The 20,791-nt window shown below is 40.4% G+C and overlaps 1 protein-coding gene across 2 annotated transcripts in view; it reads right to left on the bottom strand.

The window, feature by feature from the left end:
* Nucleotides 1-20,791, bottom strand: part of LOC135396546 (myotubularin-related protein 14-like) — a 226,801-nt gene that overhangs the window by 137,272 nt on the left and 68,738 nt on the right. For both annotated transcript variants that reach the window (XM_064627585.1, XM_064627586.1), the window contains exons 8-10: nt 14,231-14,304; nt 9,077-9,147; nt 4,093-4,170 (exon numbers count right to left, since the gene is read on the bottom strand). In XM_064627585.1, coding sequence (XP_064483655.1) covers nt 4,093-4,170; nt 9,077-9,147; nt 14,231-14,304 — 223 coding nt within the window. The remainder of the gene's footprint in view (nt 1-4,092; nt 4,171-9,076; nt 9,148-14,230; nt 14,305-20,791) is intronic.

The following is a 20,791-nucleotide window of genomic DNA, read 5'->3' as shown; positions in this document are numbered from 1 at the left end:
CCAGTATTTCAGTTGTTTCCGATCCACCGCCATTCATCCCTTAGGAGTGGAGTATCTTGATTTCGCAGGTGGGTTTCTGTTAAGGCGTACACGAGGATGTTTTGGTGGATTGCGTTTGTTTGTAGTTCTTCCCATTTTGTTCTCGATCCACCTTGGATGTTGAGAGTGGCTAGGTTTATCTCCTTATAGTTTACGTGTTTCTTTTGGTTTCGGCCGGTTGTTCTTCCGCAGCATCTGTGTTTTCTTGGTTTCTTCTCTGTCTGGGTTGCTTCGGTTTCCAGAGGTGGGTGTGCCACTAAACAGGGGTTGGATACGGTAGCTGGGGGAACGGTGGGGGTCTTAAACTCAATTTTCGAGAGCCCCAATCGATGGCGGCACGTGGAATCGCTCAGACTGCTGTTCGGCCACGGTGTTCGGCAGCAGAACAAAAGTTTGTTGCCGATGTTAAGAACGCAATTCTTGTGTGAGTGTCCAACATACAAAACAAGGGAGAAGTGTGCAACAGCTTGATGAAGATGTCAATCGGAATGCTGAGTTGGTTCCGTCTAAATACACAAAGCGGGTACCTTGTGAATAGCGGGACCGGGATTCACAACAAATATGACTTCGTGAGCGTGCATTGCTGCAGGTATCTTGTTCGTTACAGCGTGTTATCTCTCAAAAGCACCTGTGTTTGAGATTCTTCACTTGTAATAAAGTGTTTATCAAGTTACGTGGAGTTGATTTCCCGGAGAGATTACGGAAACGTTCGCATGAGACGCCGTTCATCCGCCGTTGTAGAAACGCTGCATGCAGTGAGCTCCGAGCGTTTTTTGCCAGCGTCGTTTTTGTCGCTGAGAAAAGCGCGACGCCCTGCCGCTCACGTTATTTCGCGTGAGCATGCAATACTTCTCCTGCGATGCACACCGTAGTAACTATCCACATCGCGCCAATCGTGTCCTTCGACCCAATCGGATTACCGCAGAATTCTGCGCAAAACGTCGCGAAATTCTGTGCCAAACGAAGGATTCCGCGATGGATTCCGTGAAATTTCGCGGAATCGCGGAAAACCCGGGGACTTAGGCATGGTATCTCATCTTATTATTGGTCGTGTCACAAAGTAAACCAAGTTGAAAGTTTGCCAAGATTCAATTTTTTTATCAGTTCATATCTACCTCCTTCCCAGATACGAAAGGATGCGTCTTACTGGATGAGAAGCTGCCACATATAAGTGTTATATTTAGGGCCTGACTTTTTAGAGTTAAACCCGTATCCGCCCGATATTTACCCCCCGAACGAAATCTGTAAAATTCGGGTTTAACCCGAATCTACCCGAAAACATCCTGGTCGTGTGGCACACTCATAAGCATGCATTAAAATAAAGTTTGATAACATTGCTAAACATTAGTTCCATGTTAACACAAATTTTTATTAAACAAAAAAAAATCCCCCGAATACACCCGAATTCCTGACGACAGAATATGCCGTAACGGGATTTAACCCGAATACACCCGAATTTTCGAATGAAAAATATCACCCGATATTTACCCCCCGAATTTGGCCAAAAATAAAACCCGAAAAAGTCAGGCCCTAGTTATATTGTACTGTGTAAGTGTTGTAAGGGCACTGCTTTTATTCGGCTTCATTCCTCGTTCTACCTATTCTAACCTCATCGTCTTCCCTCACCCTTCCAGGCGAGTGTATACAAGTGTTGCTTTCTGTTATACAGGGTGTTTCCGTAACCACATAAAAAATATGTGATCAACGTGCGATCAATGCGATCAACAATATGTGAACATATGTGATCAACCACATTTATCCGTAGGAAACTTTTGTCAGGTTTTGAAAGTAGTTTTATCGAATTGTAATTGAAATAAATGTAATTTCCTTAATTAACCTGAGAAACCTGCCTAGTCAATGTATTTTTTTTTTTGTACTTGCCAGAAAGAGAAAGCGCATGTTGGAGTTACTCCACATTACTACAAAGTACATTGGTACTACAATCGTGATAGGGAAAAGCTGCCAAGAGGGCGAAGAGGACACCCATAGATTTCTTTTCAATGCTTCTGCTAATAACGGCAGCAAGGTTAGCGTGCCGCTGTTCTCTGAAGCAACAGAGAGAGGGAAACTGGAATAGGTTTTTCTTTGGTGGCTTGTTGGATTCACTTGACGGAAAACTGAGCACTGTCAATAATTTGTACATCTCGACCTGACAGTTTTTAAATTTTCTTTTCTTTTTATAGCTCTTACCATTGCAGTTGGGAATGTGTTTAGTGGAACGGGGTAAATATAACATGGGCTTTGTTTTTTTCAAAAAGCACACATACAGTTGGCTTGGAAAGCTCACAGTTCAATTCACGAAATTAAATTATTTAAGGGAAAATTTGATAAACTTGTTTGCAGTGGGAGGCAAAAGGTATGTTGATCACATATTTCTCTACAGGGTGCTTCTTTTTATAATTTTTTTTTTTTCGATAGGGTTATTGAAGCACCCTTGTGTTAGCCAAATGGAAGCCTTAGAAAATACTCATTATGGGCGCTACCCAGAGAAACCGGCTAGTGCAGCAGTAAGATAATATTGCAGAAACATTTATATTTTCCTGCACATCGTGTATACCGCTAGCATTTGACTTCAGACTCATTTTTTTAAAACCACGCAAGTGACATCAAAAGCGATAAAAACTCAGTGCAGGGGAAAATAAAAAGAGACGACACAACACAGCATTAAGGCTGCCATTTCTTTTTATGTTCCCCTGCACTGAGTTTTTATCCCTTTTATTATGGACTACAAAACAGCTCAGTTTTTTACGCTTTTTAAACAATATAAAAATCAGTATTCTAGTCTTGTGAAGGAAAAGGTCAAGTACTAGTACTAACCTTTAACGTGAGTAAATTTGACTGCAAATTCAAAAGTTGATTGAACATCGATTGGCAAGAAAGCACATGTTAATTCTAGGTCACCAACTTAAATATTTCAGAACAAAATGGTTGCTGAGTGTAGCTTTCCAATGTTGTTAGTTAAAATTTTTTCCGTCACATAACAAAAGCACCTCATCCATGGTGTAGTAAGAAAATTATGCTAATTTTGCAAGTACATAAGGTATGTACATTAGAACTTTTGATGACCCTTTCATCATGTAGAGGTTGCAAGCAGGGAAGGATAACGGACATATTTTGGTTACTGTTTCCATTTTCGTTACTGCTATAGTTTCGTTTCCATTATCCGTTCCTCATACCGGCCTCTCAATTTCGTTTCTGTTGCGTTTCCGTTACTGTTTCCGGTAATGGAATGGTTACAGAGCTGCGGGAGGACGGCCCTTCCAGCTCTCTCAGCACCCTGCTTTGCCCAAATGCTCCTTCGGTGTCATGTGTACACACTACACAAGTAATTTTACGTCGTTGGGATGTGCACATCTTGAAAATAAAAATATTAAAAAATGTAGGAACATGTCTTCAGCCTTCAGTCACTAGGAGTCCAGCAACTTCAAATGGGCGTAACCTTCATCCAATGTCGCATTTATAAGTGGACGCTCTCAGTAGTAAATAATACTGCCATGACCATGGCGAAATGCAAAAAAAAAAGTACAAAATAAGTAACTAAAAATCGTAGGCTGTCACCCTCGTGCTATGGTGGAGTATAGTCATGTGTTGATGTCATGGAGTTATGAGGACTGGGACGAGGTATGCGACGGATGCACCCTTGAGATCCAATATTGCACTTTCTTTCCATGCTCTCGTGTAGTATGTAGAGCATTACACGGAATGGAGTCATCAAAATACAAAAACAAAATATGAAAAGTCACTCAAATGTCATCGCACAACAGGAATAGCCATTACCCGAATTCAATACCGGACGATAAATTCGTTTCCGTTTCTGTTTCCGGTAATGGAGGACCGTGGTATGCAGTTCTGTTTCCATTATCGTTACCATCTCCCGTTTCGGTAATATACCGTTTCTGTTTCCGTTTCCATTACCGTTACCCTTCCCTGGTTGCAAGCTGTGTCAATAAAAAATGGGCATTTGCACGAAAATAGAGCTCCACCAGCAAAGGATGTTTTCATAAAAACTTTGAAAAGCAAGAAAAAAGTAAGAGAAAGGGAGAGAAACTTCACCTTGTATTTCACCCAGTCAGTATCCAGTTGTGAGCTGATGCTGTCCTGGGGCACAACCAACTGTACATCAACATATCCCTGAGAATTAAAAACAATTTTCTAGTTTAACACAGTGGTACATAGATGTGTATTTTCCACACTGACTCTGCTATTGTTACAATAATATCAAGGCACACTCTTTTCACAGGAAGCTTTAATTCTTGGACATGTTTGTCACAATTAATCACATTTAATCCACTGATGGAAATGCAAAATCTGATCCTCATATCAGGATATCCTTATGTATGAATTTTTACAAAATTGTGGCGGATCATGACAACAAACTACAGGTTTTCCTCTTGTATTTAATAATTATACCACACAATTTAATCCTTATATTGTGGAATTTAATCCTCATGCTGTCACTTTTAATCCTTATACTGTGGGAGTAAATCCTTCTGTTAAATTTAACCCTCATGTGGCCAATTTTAATCCTTATGCCATGGAACTTAATCCTAAATTCTCGGGATATATTTTCATTACTATGCGATGGTATGGGTCTACCTGCATGACTTATGACCTGTTTTGATTATTTCCATGTTTGCAGCGATAAATTGGATTTTTACGACTTTTACTGCTCTATGTACTACACCCTATAGCCTTAGTTGCTTGTGCACCATAAAACCTCAATCATCATCATCATCTATGCACTACTATGGGATGGTATAGGACTACCTGCATGACTTATGACCTGTTTTGACTATTTCCTGATTTACAGCCATAAATTGACTTTGTGGCCATGACTACTCCATGCAGTACTATAAGTTAGTATGGGACTACCTGCATGAAGTATGACCCGTTATGACTATTTCCTTGTTTACGCCTATAAATTGACTTTTTATGTCTATACATACTATTTGAACCACCATGGGATAATTTAAGATACCTGGATGGTTTATGACCTGTTATGACTATTTTGTGGTTTGTAGCTACAAATAATTTTTATGAATACTATTCCTTGCACAACAAAAACATATTATAAGACCACCTACATATTCTATGACCTGTTGTGACAATTTCCTGGTTTGCAGCTACAAATGATGGTCTTTTTGTGACTATGACTACCCTGTGCACTACAATGGGATATTATGAGACTACCTGCCCGATTTATGACATTTCATGTTTGCAGCTTCAAATGAACTTTTTTATAAATGTGACTTCTTGCCCTCCAATGGGATAATATAAGACCACCTGATTTATGACCCGTTATGACAATTTCCTGGTTTACAGCTACAAATAGACTTCTTATAATTACGACTACTCCTTACACCACAATGAGACAGTATAAGGCTACCTTCACGACAACGCTTGCTATGTAAGAATTAAAGATCGGGGCCCACATCATTCCAACATAGAAGGTCTGTGACGCACAAAAGGATCAATGAAGTGATAAACTATAGGGGAACATGAAGTGTATTATAAAGAACTGATGACCAGGATGTGATACTGTAATGTGCCTGTCATTTCTGACCAACTTACACTTGGAAGGAGCATCAAAAAGAAGGGGGCTTTTTCAATGAATGTCATATTTCAATTGTTCTCATTCCCAGGCAACTTGAAACTTATGTTGTGTTTGTCGGTTTGTACGTTCCAGCTTCAGAGCAATTACTTTCCGGTAGTTTGCGTGTAGTCCCATCCTATCCCATAGTAGTGCATGTAGTTGCCAAGGTCATAAAAGGTCAATTTATAGGTGTCATATATGATGTCAGGAAATGGTCATAACATGTCATATATGATGCAAGTAGTCACATAGTACCCCAATGTAGTGCACAGAGTAGTCCTAGCCATAAAAAGTAAATTTGTAGCCGTAAAGAAGGAATTCGTCAAACCATCCCATAAACAATGCAGGTAGTCCCATACCATCTCAGTGTAGTGCATAGAGCAGTAATAGTCAGAAAAAGTTAATTATAGTTATATAACGAGATAGTCATAACAGGTCATACATCATGCTGGTAGTCCCATACTATTCCATAGCAGTGCATAGAGTACTCACAGTCACAAAAAGTCAATTTATAGCTGTAAACAAGGAAATAGTCAAAACAGGTAACAAATCATGCAGGCAGTCCCATACCATCCCATAGTAGTGCATAGAGTAGGCAGTCATGAAAAAGTCAATTTATGGCTGTAAATGAGGAAATAGTCAAAACAGGTCATAAATCATGCAGGTAGTCCCATAGCATCCCATAGCACTGCATAGAGTAGGCATAGTCCTAAAAAGTCAATTTGTAGCCGTAAACAAAGAAATAGTCATATCAGGTAATAAATTATGCAGGTAGTCCCATACTATCACATAGTAGTGCACTGAGCAGTGATAGTCACAAAAAGTCAGTGTATAGGTGTTAACAAGGAAATAGTCAAAACAGGTAATAAATCATACAGGCAGTCTCACACTGTCGCATTGAAGTGAAAAGAGTAATGGGAAGATAACCTGAGAACTTAGGATTAAATTCCACGGCATAAGGATTAAAATTGGTAGCACGAGGATGAAATCCAGCGAAACGAAGATTAAAAGTGGCGGCATGATGATTAAATTCCACAGTATAAGCATATAAGGATTCCGCAGTATAAGGATTAAATACGACAGTGAACCCTGTGGAACTGTGCAACCAGCATGCTACTGGACGTGTACATTTGTTGACAGTATGAAATCATTTTATCTAGCTCTAGACTGAAGCAGCTTTGTGCTACATTGAAAATCTTTTCCAAAAACTCCATAACTGCTCATACCACGTGAGGCTCCGCACCTCTTAAGATCGATGACCGCAGTCACAACAGTCACAACTCATTGTTCTCACTAGTACTACCGGAACTGTGTTGTCCACTAGAATGCGCCACGACAACGGGTAGTTCATTGACATGTTTGAGTGCCCGCCAAATGATATTTTGGAAGGCACTTTGCAACAAGGTTTTGCAAAGTTTGTAAGGTTTTGGCAGTACAAAACCTGTCAAGTATGCATTTCAAGGCATGTGCCTTTCATGATCAAAATGCTTCCAAGAGCCACAGACTCCATCACTCCACACAGCATCTCCGAAACAGCTTGATGGTGAGAGAACTATGTGGAGAGGGATCAGGTTCTGTTACTCCTCAGGAGCACCTTCAAAGTCTCATGATCTGCAACACATGCATCTTATCTTTGTCGGTTATATGTGGTTAAACCACACCTCAGCAAAACTCACTCAATTTGGCAAATGACCATGAGTGAGCAAACAGAGTTGAGCAGGAAGCGAGTAAGTACGAGTGAGTGAGGGCTAAACACACTGTGTTCTTGGTTCGATGCCATTGGGGGCTATGACTCTTGACTTGAAAGTGCCTCTTTGCTTTGTTTTAAGTAAAAAAAAAAAAAAGGGATCTTGCTTCTCGATTTCTGCGCATTTTACCCAACACCCTGAGAATTCTGCTCATCACATGCGAGCAAGCGCTTTCATGACTGTTTCACTGGTACTCCACAATGGGAGCTGTAATTTGATCATAATACTTGAGTTAACGTTATGCTGAAAACCGTAATAAATGGACTTGACTGTAGTATTTGAGATTGGTTTGCCCGTGGTGGTGGTAGCGGCTTGGCATGCAGTGCAGAGCTTAGCCATCCCTGCTCAACAGCTCTGCTTCAGACGGACTAATTTAATGTCAGGTAGAAAGAAAAAAAGATAAATAAATAAATAAGTAAAGTGCTGCCAGCTACATATATGATAACTGAAAAAGTGAAAATCAGTCTTGAAGATTGCTGTAGTAGGGAATAGAAAAAAGGTATTGTGACACAACAAAATATTGAATTTTGTTTTAGTTATTGTTTTGGGCACTATGGGCTCAGCTGCATTATTAAATTGGTTATTAATAACAAGTGACTTTGGCTCTTGCTTAGGCTTACTATAGGCTTAGGCTTCGGCAGTCCGATATCAGGCAAACAATGTGCTCATTTTCAATCGCTTACATTGTAGGTTTCATGCTATTCATGCAAAAAATAAATAAATCAAAAGGTGAAAAAATTAGTGAAAGGAAGAAAGAAGAAGTAATGAAGAAGGCTCTTCAATTTTTCACAGAAACACTTTCAAACACAGTTGTGAAAACACTCTCTGATGACACGAGAGAGATAGGGGCCACATGTGTAAGTTGATGAGTGGCAACAGCCTCTTGCTTAAAGGGGTTGGGACACTTTCATTCACGTGGTTGATTACATCATGGACGCATTGTGTTGTGTGCCAAAATACTGAGGAAAAAATAATTATTCTTCTATGTGTCGTACTTAGCAAGATACAAGCCCTCAAACACACACCCGAGCAAGTGCAGACGTCAGAGACCTCAGAGTTGCCATTGGCAGCTGTAAGCACGTGCCTTCTCATGCGCTGCCTCACTGGTGGCGGGGGCAGTGATGTCAGAGCCGCGTGAGTTTTGGTATTCACGGTACCCATTTTCCCCTCTTCTATTACCCTCTTTGCTGTGAAACTTTCAATGCAGGTCAATATCCGTGGAAAGAACCAGCTTTTACGTTTATCATGATGTTAAAAGCACTAAAACATCATGGAACACAGAAGGATCCACACACACGCAACACCGAGCACTTACTGTCAACAGTTTAATGAACATACTTTCCGGTTACATAAAAGGGATGGAAAGGAATGCCCTTTCCAGGTCAGATAGATACACACTCTCCAACCTGATACACATGCTAGCAGTCTGGCCAATCAAAAAATGTTTCCAATATTTCCCACTCTCTTTGTTTTTTCTACTTGCGTTTTATCTCTGTATTGTTGAACATTCCATCAATACCACATTCTCTCATATGCAGATAAAAGTTCCCTTGCCTACATTTTATGTTATTTCTATGTTCCCTTAATCGGATATTCAGACATCTTCCGGTTTGTCCAGTCCGATTCTAGCACTCTTAACATCGTGAATTCCGTCTACTGACAAGCCTAAAAGGATGTTTTAGTAGTGCATATTCACCTGGCTCCAGTCGAACACTAGGCCTTCCGCGTTGTACTCATTATCCCGATATTCTCTGAAGAACTCACAACCTGCACAAAATATGAAGAGAAGACAAAATGTTTACTTTGATAGATGTGCTTCATTATGCCATGTACACATTGTGTTGCACACTAGAGTACTGAGGAACTACAAATTACTTTCTAAGTGTCGTACTTGGTGGGATATAAATGCGTCAACACACGCACTTGTTGAGCTCTGACTTCAGAGCTCCGGCCATTCCCACTGGTTGGTCGTAAGAATGTGACATCTGAAAGACCAGACTTCGAGAACTCCTCGGATGGAGTCAGAGTCCGATGCGTTTCGGTATTTGCGGTGCCGGTTTTGATATGCAGGTTGAATTTGAAATGCACGTTCACACGAACGCAAATATGTAATTGCATCTTACATTTACCCAATATATCTTGAGAAAAAGTGTCCCAACTACTTTAAGAAAGTGTACTAAGGACACTTTACTATTCCTTCAGTTTCCTCCTTTTCCCAAGCACTCAGTTTATGTTCTCTGGAGTTAAAAATCGAACATTAGTTGCTAGTTTGAGCTGTTGTCATGTTGTCTCTGTTTTCGTCAACGCTCAACCTTTTTCATTATGGAGATTTTTACTACTTTTCTTCCTGGTAAACAAAATATCAATTCAGGGAGCCATAAACTACAGCATAATTATATTTAAAATTTTGCCTTTATTATATACTGTAAAACAATGTCCCTCCAAGATATAAATGCAAAATATAAATGCTACTAGCAACTCCTTTTTTTTTTTTTATTCTTATGTTTTTCTAAGCTGTCTTTCTAGCAAACCCTCACAGGTTTTGTGAAGAGGTAGGTGAGCACGGTGAGCATTAAAGAAGTATGGAAGACACTTTAACCATATATTTTTGTACTGCCTGATATGAACATATATTACCTTCAGTACCTGTCACAAAAAATGCTGTGAGATCAAGTGAAAAATATACAATAAAGTGCAAATTTCCTCAGAAAATTATTAGTTTACAAAAACGTATCAGCATTTGGCTGTCTTCTACAATTAGTACGGGTGCTGATGTCACTGGCCGGGAACCTCTGTGATTGATAGCTAATGGGATGTGTGACACTACTTGACGTCAGGGATGGGCAGTATTTAAATACATTGTAATTAAAATACTATTTAAAATATAAATACATGTATTTATATTTTGTATTTAAATACAGACTTGAAAATTGTATTTATAATTATATTTAAATACCAATTTTCGGGTATTTATTCTTGTAAATACTTTATAAATACTCTTAAATACAGAATATACTGACTCATATGTTAAAGCTGCCCGCATTTGACCTTTCGGGAAGAAGGGCGAGTTTCGGGCGCAATTATGCCGGGTTTGCGCTAGCATGCGCATGCGACAAACCATTTTAGTTGGCGAGTTTTTCACTGTTGTTGCGGACAACGGTCGTGACTACCCGATTACATTGTTCTACGAAGCATCTTCGTCAAATTTAATACAAGCATTTGTTCATCGGCACCTGTGGAGATGCTGTTCTCCTTCGCGAATCTGATTGTACGGCCGAACAGAAGATGCCTAAAAGAAGCAGTCTAATTTCTAATATTTCTAAAGCATTTCTAATATTAAAATCGCCATGATAATCTAACAAATAAATGCTATTCTTTCTTGCTGATTTGTCCTTATGATCATATTATTTCTATAATTCCAGATGACATCTTCCTCACAGTATTTATGGTAGTAGTTACGGTATTTAAATACAGTATTTATATTTTGTATTTAAATGCTCATGTTGAAAACTATTTATGAAGAGTATTTAAATACCCCTGTCAACAAAGTATTTTGTATTTATATTTAAATACTCAAAAAATTTATTTATGCCCATCCCTGCTTGACGTGACATGGTGTGACCAACTTTCGCTTTGCAACAAGATTTGCTGTACTGTATGGTGTGGTGAAGTGAAAGCATCCTCAGCAGTGTTGCCAGTTTAGCAATTTTGTCGCTAATTTAAGCGACTTTTGGCTCTGTTTAGCGGCTTTTTTTGTATACTGGGTTTAGCGACTTTTTTAGAAACTTCCTCCAGCAAATCATGAGACTTTTAGCAACAGTGAAAATGTGAAAACATTGGTAAAAAAATGGTTCATGCGGTATTGAAGACTCCATGGCGTCTGTCTGAGAGAACGTGGAAACAAAACGACTGAAATTGAGCACTTCTGGTTGGTATGTTACTTCAAACTGCTACAGTTAGCAAAATTGTTGTGAGCTCCCCCAGGAAGCAAGGTATCAGCGAGTTCCCTCAATGGGTAACAGTAACAGCCTATTGAGAGAGAGGACAGTGCCACCAGTGTACCCTGGGCCTGCCCCTGTATGTGCGGTGGCGACTGGAGAGGGAAAATGGACATGGAAACCGACCACATTGCAAGACACCCAGTGAATGTGGTGCGTGCTGCACTCGTAACCAGTGTGTGTGTCAGTGCATATTGAACATGAGCTTCATTCCTCTGAACAATCGAGTTAATGGGAGTGGGAGGACTATTCAAAGGGGGCTATGAGACTGCTTCCCGGTCCCGGTGTGCCTCACCGCTTGTAGTCGTTACAAGTCCTTAATACCTGGTTCTGCACCAAGTTCCACATGCTACAAGATTTTTTTTTTTTTCTCCAAATTTATTTGTGTCACGTATCCATACATGCACCGATACAAAGAGGTGAACGAGCCTGTGGGAATGAACTTCCAGTCCTTGCAGTCATGTGACACTTTACTACGCATTTAGAACCCCCTATTTGACACTTGTTGAATTCACAACCTCCCTTTCGTTTTCTCTCATCTAATCTAATCTACTATTCCACTTTTCTTTCTTTAATTTTTGTTGCCTTTTAAAGCCACCAGTACAGGTTCTGCATTCGGTACTCGATACACAAGTAAATAAAGTTTTTCCCCCTATATCATGGTTGTCACCAAACTAAAATAGGTTTCATTGCTTCACGTTAAGTCGTCTTACTATAGGTTCCAGTGTTAGTGCAGTGCCATTACAGCACAAGATTTCTCCACGTGTTTTGTGGTGCGTGCCAATAACCGTATAATAACGCAAAACTGTTTAACTGGTGCTGGTGGCACCATTCTAGAGAACGTTGTACGTAGCCAGAAAGGATCCCTTTGCCCAGACATGTTAATTAGACTGTTGGGAAGATAGATAAATCGTTAAAGCTATGAACAACAGTAATGTTTGGTATAATTACGTATGCACCTATTTTGGTTTGGCATGGGGTTTTATGGGGGCGTTTATGTTTACTCGCTCGGAGGCGCTCAGACTCGCTGTGAATACACGGCTCGGGGCGCCTCCGAGTGAATAAACATAAACACCCTAGAGTGTGAAGGGGAGAGTTCTATGGCCGTATGATGACCGTAGAATGCATTTCAGTCGTTTGTGCAGAGTGGCAAAGGATCTGCCAAATTTTCTGTCACATATTCTATCTTCCACGTGAAACAGAGAAACAACATTTTCAGGATGTCAGGAATTCAATGGTATAAATTAGATGGGCTTCTGAATAGATTCAGTTTGGAGTAGCATTTCAGCATAGTTTAGCAATAGTTTCACAAACGGGACTTAGATAGTGGTCTGTGACATATTTCTTCTCTACAAAACTTTAGCATGTGCTGTGGCTCTCATAATCATATGAAGCTGGTGCAATGTCCAAGAAAAGTGGTGAGCTTATGGGAGAGTGTGAGGAGCTTGTCCATGTCATGTGCACATGTGGCGAGTCACTGATTGCGCTAAGGTTCTGCTCAGACACTTTTACATCATTTTGGTATAGCCTAATCTATGCAGATCATAGTCTTTCATATCTGCCATTTTTATGCACTTGATAATGTGATCAGACATGCCAGTCATAAGTGACCACAAAGTCCTTCATTTTAAATTACATGCATACCTCTCAAAATGCCAAGAAGACTATTAAGTTATCTTATTTTATTTGAACATAATGCTAGGCAGTAGTTGTCAACGATAGCATATTGTATAGTTAGAACGGTGAAGCACCAACATGGAATTATACATAGAATAACAAACAAAATAAGCAAACAACAAACAAACAACAAGATGAACAGTACGCATAGTGGAATGTTCATCAACTGAAATATATACCTAAGCAGTAAGGAATCCACGAAAATGGAGCTATTGTCGGCACAAACCACATAGTTTTGATGTGCGCTCCATTCAACAGTTGCACGGTGATCAAATGAATACTGATAAAAGTTAGCTTAGAGCATTGGAGTGTACATGTGCTGACTATGATGAATTCTACATGCTTGAGCATCAGAGAAGGTATGGATCTATTTTGAAGTCACTGGTTAAAAAAAATATTCACTGGGGCATCTTTCGATGAATTGATAATGGTTATAACATTTTCATAGATGTGGTTCATTACATCATGGACACATCGTACTGCATGTCGAAATACTGAGGAAAAAAGAATTCTTCTACGTGGCGTACTTAGCGAGCCCTCGAACACACACACACGCAAGCGCAGATGTCAGAGACCTCAGAGTTGCCATTGGCAGCCGTAAGAACGTGACTTCTCGTGTGCCGCCTCACTGGCTGTGGCGGCGTGGGTTGTGAAGTCAGAGCCGCATGAGTTTCGGTATTCACAGTGCCCATTTTCTCTGCTTCTATTACTCTCTTCTATGAAACTTTCAATGCAGGTTCAACTCGGTCAAAGAACCATCTTTTACATTTATCTGGGATAACCTAGGATGACCTGTCACAACCTCTTTAACGCACTTGGTATTGAGAATACTGACTCCAATGCTTTGGAATATAACAGTAGTTGAGTGTATCTTGAATGCCAAGATCCAAATTTTCACCACATAATTAATGCGTCCCATGCATGGCACTACGTTACACTACACTATAGTGTAAAGAGTAAATATGGAACTTAGAAACAAATGCCCAGGTGCCAAATCAGAAACCACTCAAGTACATAAGATATCATACTTAAATTTGTTCTGACAAGACATGACTCATTTTTGTTTGTGCAATAAAAAAACAGAACTCAAAGACAGGAAACAAATGAAGGTAAAAAAAAAGAGAGAGCTGAATGAAATATGAATGTTCCAAAAGTAGCAAGTAGCAGCATATTACCTGGATATGGCAAGGACAAAATGGTGAACTCGCTGTATCTATTTTCCTTGTCCACCTTTTCTGATGAAGTCACACTGAAGAGGACAGTTGTCTAAATTACAAACATTGCATTGAGCTAAAGTCAAAGTAAATTGCAAGTACACATGAACAAACGGGTGTTATCAAGCCGTGAAGTAGTGCGGGTTGTAAGATGCAGTAGCATGCTAGCAGCGTGCAAGTTCTATGCACTTCAAGTAGCAGCCCTCGTGCACGGTAAAAGTGGTGGGCTAGAACAAATCCACGGTGAGCTGAATGAATGCAGGGCTACAGCCCAAACTATGCATAATGGCCACAGAAAAGACTAGTAGGCTACAAAATAAACAGCACTAACCGACAAACATAGCAAGCCCCTATGAGCTAGATGCAGTATGCTTGTACCATTAGTAGTTTCAAAAGCAACAGTAACAAAAAGGTAAGAAGGGGTAAATGGCTGGATGAGAACTTACTAAATTAACTGCCTGTCTGTTGCAACAAAATAACCATCCTCGTCAACAGCATGCGATGTGCATCACAGCACAAGCTCATACCAGCACATTAAAATGCTGTAGCTTCGATCTTATGCCCATACAGAGTATTGGGCAACATGTTGCATTGTGCAACTATGGCCACAACACTTTGGATTTATCTTGCCAACCCTGGCAAACTAACTCAGATATCTTTTTCTCCAAAGTAAACTTATCGAAAAATCTCAAATATCTACCCTGTGTTTAACATTGATTCCGTTTGCACACAGTCCTCATATTCTAATGTATAACATGCAGGTTAAGCACGGTAAGAAATGTCGCAAAGAGGCAGAGCACGTTATACATAGGGTCTGACTTTTTTGGGTTAAATGCCTTTATTCGATTCAGAAGAGAAAATCTGGGTGCAATTTTTAAGTCTGCAATTCAAGGTGAGATCACGTGCTACGGATACATTCCAGTGTTTATGTTTTATTATGTTGTGCTTTCTGTCCAGCTAGCTGCTGGATATGTGCAAGTGCATATATTGGCCAAACATGCATACCTCACGATTTATAGGGACTGACACTACATGTTGTAACATCAAGTGTGCTTCTCATACAAATTGTTGCACTCAAATGATACCTACATCACACATTCATATACACTGCTAGCAAATAGTGCACGATACATGGTAAAACCTGATACATGGTCGGAATTCAAGGAGAAATCGGGTTTAACACGAATTGGCCCTATACTGATTCGGAAGGGAATAGTCAGGTTTAACCTGAAAGAGTCTCTTGAGCCTCTGTACGCAATAAGGGGATAAGTTGAAAAATCCCAAACCAAGAAAACTGCAAGTGAATATTTGGTAAAGTAATTGTAGATGAGTTTCCTTGAATAACGCAAATGCAAAATGTGTAGCATATATGCATGTGTCTACTCTACATGCATGTCCTGTTAGCATCGTTTCTGGGTGTTAGCCGAATTGAATTAGCCGAAATTGAACAAAACCCAGGAGCATGACATATCCCCTTTTTCTATATAACACTGCACGCACACAGTTTTCGTGCAGGAAAAAACAGTTTTCCCGAGTCGGACTTTCATGGTGACGCCAGGATCTTTGTGCAGTGTAGCAGCCTAGACCGTGATTATTGTGCTGCTAAACGAGCACAATCTTGAAAATAATGTTCTGTATGGCCAGCAAAATATGACTTATTAGCATAGTGCGCACATTTTTCCGATTACAACGCTCAGTAGCATTGCTGACACGGTCACGTGAGGTAGGAAGAACACAAGAAGAAAGTTGATTTCTGCATCGTAGCAAAATTTAAGCTACACCATTTGTATGCATGAGTAGAAAAGGGGCCGCATCTTGCTGTACATACCACTGACACGCATGCATGTCCCGTTTCTTATCCTCCTATAGCGAGTCAATAAATTGCAATACGCTCCTAAATTTTCTTTGACAGGTACATACTGGTATGTAGATGTCATTGCAACAAAAATACTAAAAAGGGGATAATTTGACTTATTCCCTTATTGTATACAAAGGTTCAATTATACATTACTGTTTGTATAATTGAGTCATTCCAGAAGGTGTCATGCAGCATCTAGCCTAGCAATTTGCTCTGGCCCCGTGAATCGTTTGTTCAGGAAAAGTGTAAAAATTGGATGATTGATGGCGAGCACGAGCACATGAAAATCAGACAGAGGCATCATACATCCAAGTAGTGTCGTCTCATTTCAGAACGTTGGTGTTGCAGAGAATTTATGATAAACTCAGGGCAAGGCCCACTACAACACCAGATCACAGTTCTGACAGCGTTGAGTAAATTTTGGATCTGTGATAGATGCAATAAAATGTACTCATAGTTGACCCTACAGGATTTGATTACTGGCAGCACTAGCAACAATGCAGAATTTATGTGCACTGCTGGTTCCAGTGTTTTCACAACTGCACAAGTGATGTCATGCATGTTATGTTAACAGGCATTACATATAAATTTTTCAAATTCGGCAAATTTTTGGGTGGGTGCACATTGGCGCTCATTATGCACAAAAAAATATGGCACTTCTTTGGAAACAGGAAAGCAAACAAGCAGTTGCACAACATAACTACAGTCACCAGATCTTTGTATTTTTCTTGTGTGCTTTATAAACAGTACATTAAAGAGCGGTAAGGGTGCATTGTACATCACAACGGATTAGTAACCAGAGAGAGGGAAAAGAAACGAAAAGGACAACATGTTGGCAACAGAACATGTCCTTTTTGTCCCTTTTCCCTGTCTTGGGTTAGCATTCGATCGCCATGTACCAGCTCGTCTGCACCCTATTCCTTCTACGTTTATTGTACATCATCTATACCCTTAAGAACGTACAAAGCTACACATGGGGTGCCATAGATGTGGGATATGTTGCATACCTAAAGAATACATAGCGAAAAAATAAAGAAAAGAAATCAGATAGTGTCATTTTACATGTATCATGTCACACTATGTCACTTTACATTATTCCATTTACATGATTAACATAAGTAGGTCATAAACCAGGCTGATAAAGCACATGTATATGCGGTCTTTCCAAAAAGTAGCAGCAACATGACATTTCATAAAATGAATACCTCGGGTATTTCAAACTCCTGTGAGGGGAAGATACATCAGAAGGGAAGCACATGCAAAACGGCAGCGCCTTCAGCAGTGAGCAACTGTGGGGCGGAGCGATAGAGGGGACCCCCACATAACAAGCAGTGCCATGCATCAAAAGGGAGTCTGGCCATTAGGAGGAGCCTAAAAAAGAGGCTCAACCTGTCAATCAAACTTGGGCGCGTTTCACTGGTTGCCGTTTTCCATGGGGGATGCCATGACACCAAATTTCTGCAAAATGGAAGATGGTGCTTGGAACGGCAAAGCGGATATTTCGCCAGACAAAATTTTCATAAACTACTCTGATTTCATTCTGTAAGTGTATATCGTCCTGTGTCTATCGGCAAAATCAGCTTCAACTTTTGCTCCGCCATCATTATTTACGCGAAGATGTCATGTTTCGTCGCTGACAATAATCCTAGTGATGACTGAGACCCCAAGAGAAAGCAGGAAAGACATTACTGATGTGAAAGATTTTGCATTATATAATTGAATTTTATTTATACAAGGTGTTTGCTCTAACGTGTCCAAAAATTATATTTAAAGCGAGCGATAAAAGAAAAGCAAGTAGTGTTTTTCTGCTACTTGAGTAAGGTACTGCTTCACCTGTTTAGTAGCACCTGTTTCTTAGTCAAGTAGCTGAAAAGTAGAGCTTGTTTCTCTTTTATCGCTCGCTTTAAATAAAATTTCTGGACACGTTAGAGCGTACACCCTGTATAAACATCTTTGTCCACTTTCGATTCCATCTGTTTATGTTACTTGATTTTAAAAAGTTCCCACCAGCAGCAGTCTCTTATGAAGAAGCGGCTCTTCTAGCCAATCACTTATGCCAGCAAACCATTTTTGCAATTCTGAGTCTTCTCCAAAATGCCTCTCTCCATGCAAATGGCGTCGATAAAAGTTGGCGCAAAATCCGTTGTTCTGGTCTGTTACCAGTGATATCAGTTTCAATCCAAATCAATCTAGTTTCTCCAAAATGGTAGCACCCAGTAAATAAAGGTGAGGTATAAGTAGTGGATGGCCTGCAATAATAGCGAACTGTATTTTGACCTGTGATTGGCCAGATACCTCAAAAAGTGGGTGGAGCCTCAGATATATATCCAGGTCCCATTAATGGCCAGACTCCCTTTTAATACACAGCACTGATGGCTGGAATCCCGTTAATTCGAACTGAAAGGGGACCAAAGAGTTGTCAAATGAAGTGGAGTTCGAACTAAAGGGAGCAGCTCAGAATAAGGGATTGATGCATTTGTAGTGGACGCTACCCACGGAGTAAGAAGACTAGGAGGTGAAACTGCCCATAGAAGCAAGCGCCGGCGCGCGACCAGAGACTGTCATGTTGGGGGAGAGCAAAAAGGCAGTTGCTGACTTTAGGCGACAGATGGCACGGCGGCACTGTCTTCCATTTTGTGCTTTTACATGGAAGGCTATGGGGAAAGCAGTGCTTTTCGTGAGTCGTACGGCAGCCTCTACGGACGAAGACAAACTGATGAACGTGAACGATGTTTGTCTTGGCAATAAAGATTGCACTTCTCAACTACATAGCGCTTCCTGTTTAGCGGAACTAACGGAAAAGAATTTCATTCTCTTGCCTCTCGGTTCTGTTGAGCAGACGACAGGAGCACGATGATTGAGTAAGCGTTTCTTCTTCTTTTCTAGCATTTAATTCACGTGCTTTCACGTGTCTGAGTCATGCCGCCGGACATGCGACAGTATCACGTGACTGCGTGCTTCGGAAATTCTGCGTCCTCGTGCCAGGGATGGGCATAAATACACTTTCGGGTATTTAAATATAAATACAAAATACTACATGTTTTCATGTATTTAAATACTGCTTATAAATACTTTATGTTGAAAGTAATTAAATACAAAATATAAATACAATAAGACAGTATTTAAATACTGTAACTACTTCCGTAAATACTTTGAGCCGTCTAGGCACATTATTCTTTTAAATTAGTGTATACATGGAGCCACCTATGGATGCATCTCTGCTGCACACAATGCCCACATATTTCTTTATTTTTCCGTGATGCAGTGTGATGATTTTAGCATCTTGCGTGGACCGACTTTCCATTGAACGGAAACGTCACCTTGAGTCTCAGGAGCAGCGAGGGGGGTGTGAGGACGGTAACGGGAGAAGAACCGACGACGACTCAAAACCAGCTAATGAACCCGTTATCGCTTCATCCACTTTCTGTATGTTGAATAAAGTGTTTATTTGTCGGTTTTGAGTCGTCGTTGTAAGTTCTTGTCCCGTCTGTCTGCCCTGTCCAGTTCCTCCCGCTGCAACGGGGGTGGCAATGCCCCCATTCGCGCATTGTGGTGTTTTCTAGAAGGACGGAAATCCCTGAACACACGGGATGAGTGACCTGTAGCCTCTAACCAAGCTATCCTTCATCGCTGGCAGCTAACGATGTGGAACTCGAGAGAAGCCCACAAATACAGGAGGATGAGATATGTGTATTTAAGTGTATTTTAAATATAAATACGCCTAAAACGGTATTTAAATATAAATATAAATACATTTTTCTTGCCTGTATTTAAATACGTATTTTAAATACATGTATTTATATTTTAAATACTATTTTAAATACAATGTATTTAAATACTGCCCATCCCTGCCTCGTGCAACAGATGGCACTGCGGGCTGGGCCGCAGAGCGCGCGCTCCTCGTACATTCTCTCGTCGCAGGAGAGAGTGAAGTTTCATCTCCTAGTCTTCTTACTCCATGACACTACCTATGTCGGAGATGCGTTACGGTCGCTAGGCCATGCCGCACGTTCCTGTTCATGCAATGGCGGAAATATAAGAGGCTGTTTCTTTCCAGGATATTTATTTAGAGACAACTATCAAAGCAGCTCCGCATAGAAAACAATCTTATACGCATTTGCCCAACGTATGCATAAACCCAAACCAAACGTGAACCCCACAAATTAGAGTATCGCCAACGCAATTCAAGAAAAAATTGCTACCATTTTCTTGGCTATCTAGTCAACAGGAAGACTCGATGCCCATAAAACAGCGACCCCCGCTTGCTTTGCCGACTACAAGTAAGCGGCATCGTTACATGCTTGTTACAGTGATTTGTTCCTTTCCTCTTGCAGAAGTATTGCTATTATGAGAAATGGACTTATAGGTAAACACAGCATTTAATAAGTAAAGGTGTCCCTGACATGCCACCAGCGCCCCTGCCGGTGCTTATGAGCCAATGGGTAGTTGGAAGATGGGTGCGGCCCTGCAAATTGTTCGAATAAACTAGTGGGCACGTTCCCGCATTTGAATTACCATTGAAATGCCATGGCCTTGACGGGACGTCAGCGTGAGTTCAAATTTTTACGGAAGTTTGAATTAATAGATTTCAAACTAACGGGAGTTCAGTGTACTCACTCTAATGAGATCAAGAAAGGTTTATGTTGGGAAACTTTTGAAGTGTG

This window comes from Ornithodoros turicata, chromosome 6 (assembly GCF_037126465.1).
Source record: "Ornithodoros turicata isolate Travis chromosome 6, ASM3712646v1, whole genome shotgun sequence".
NCBI lineage: Eukaryota > Metazoa > Arthropoda > Arachnida > Ixodida > Argasidae > Ornithodoros > Ornithodoros turicata.
The sequence above is the reverse complement of the archived record's forward strand: the minus strand, read 5'-3'. Positions and strand labels throughout refer to the sequence as shown.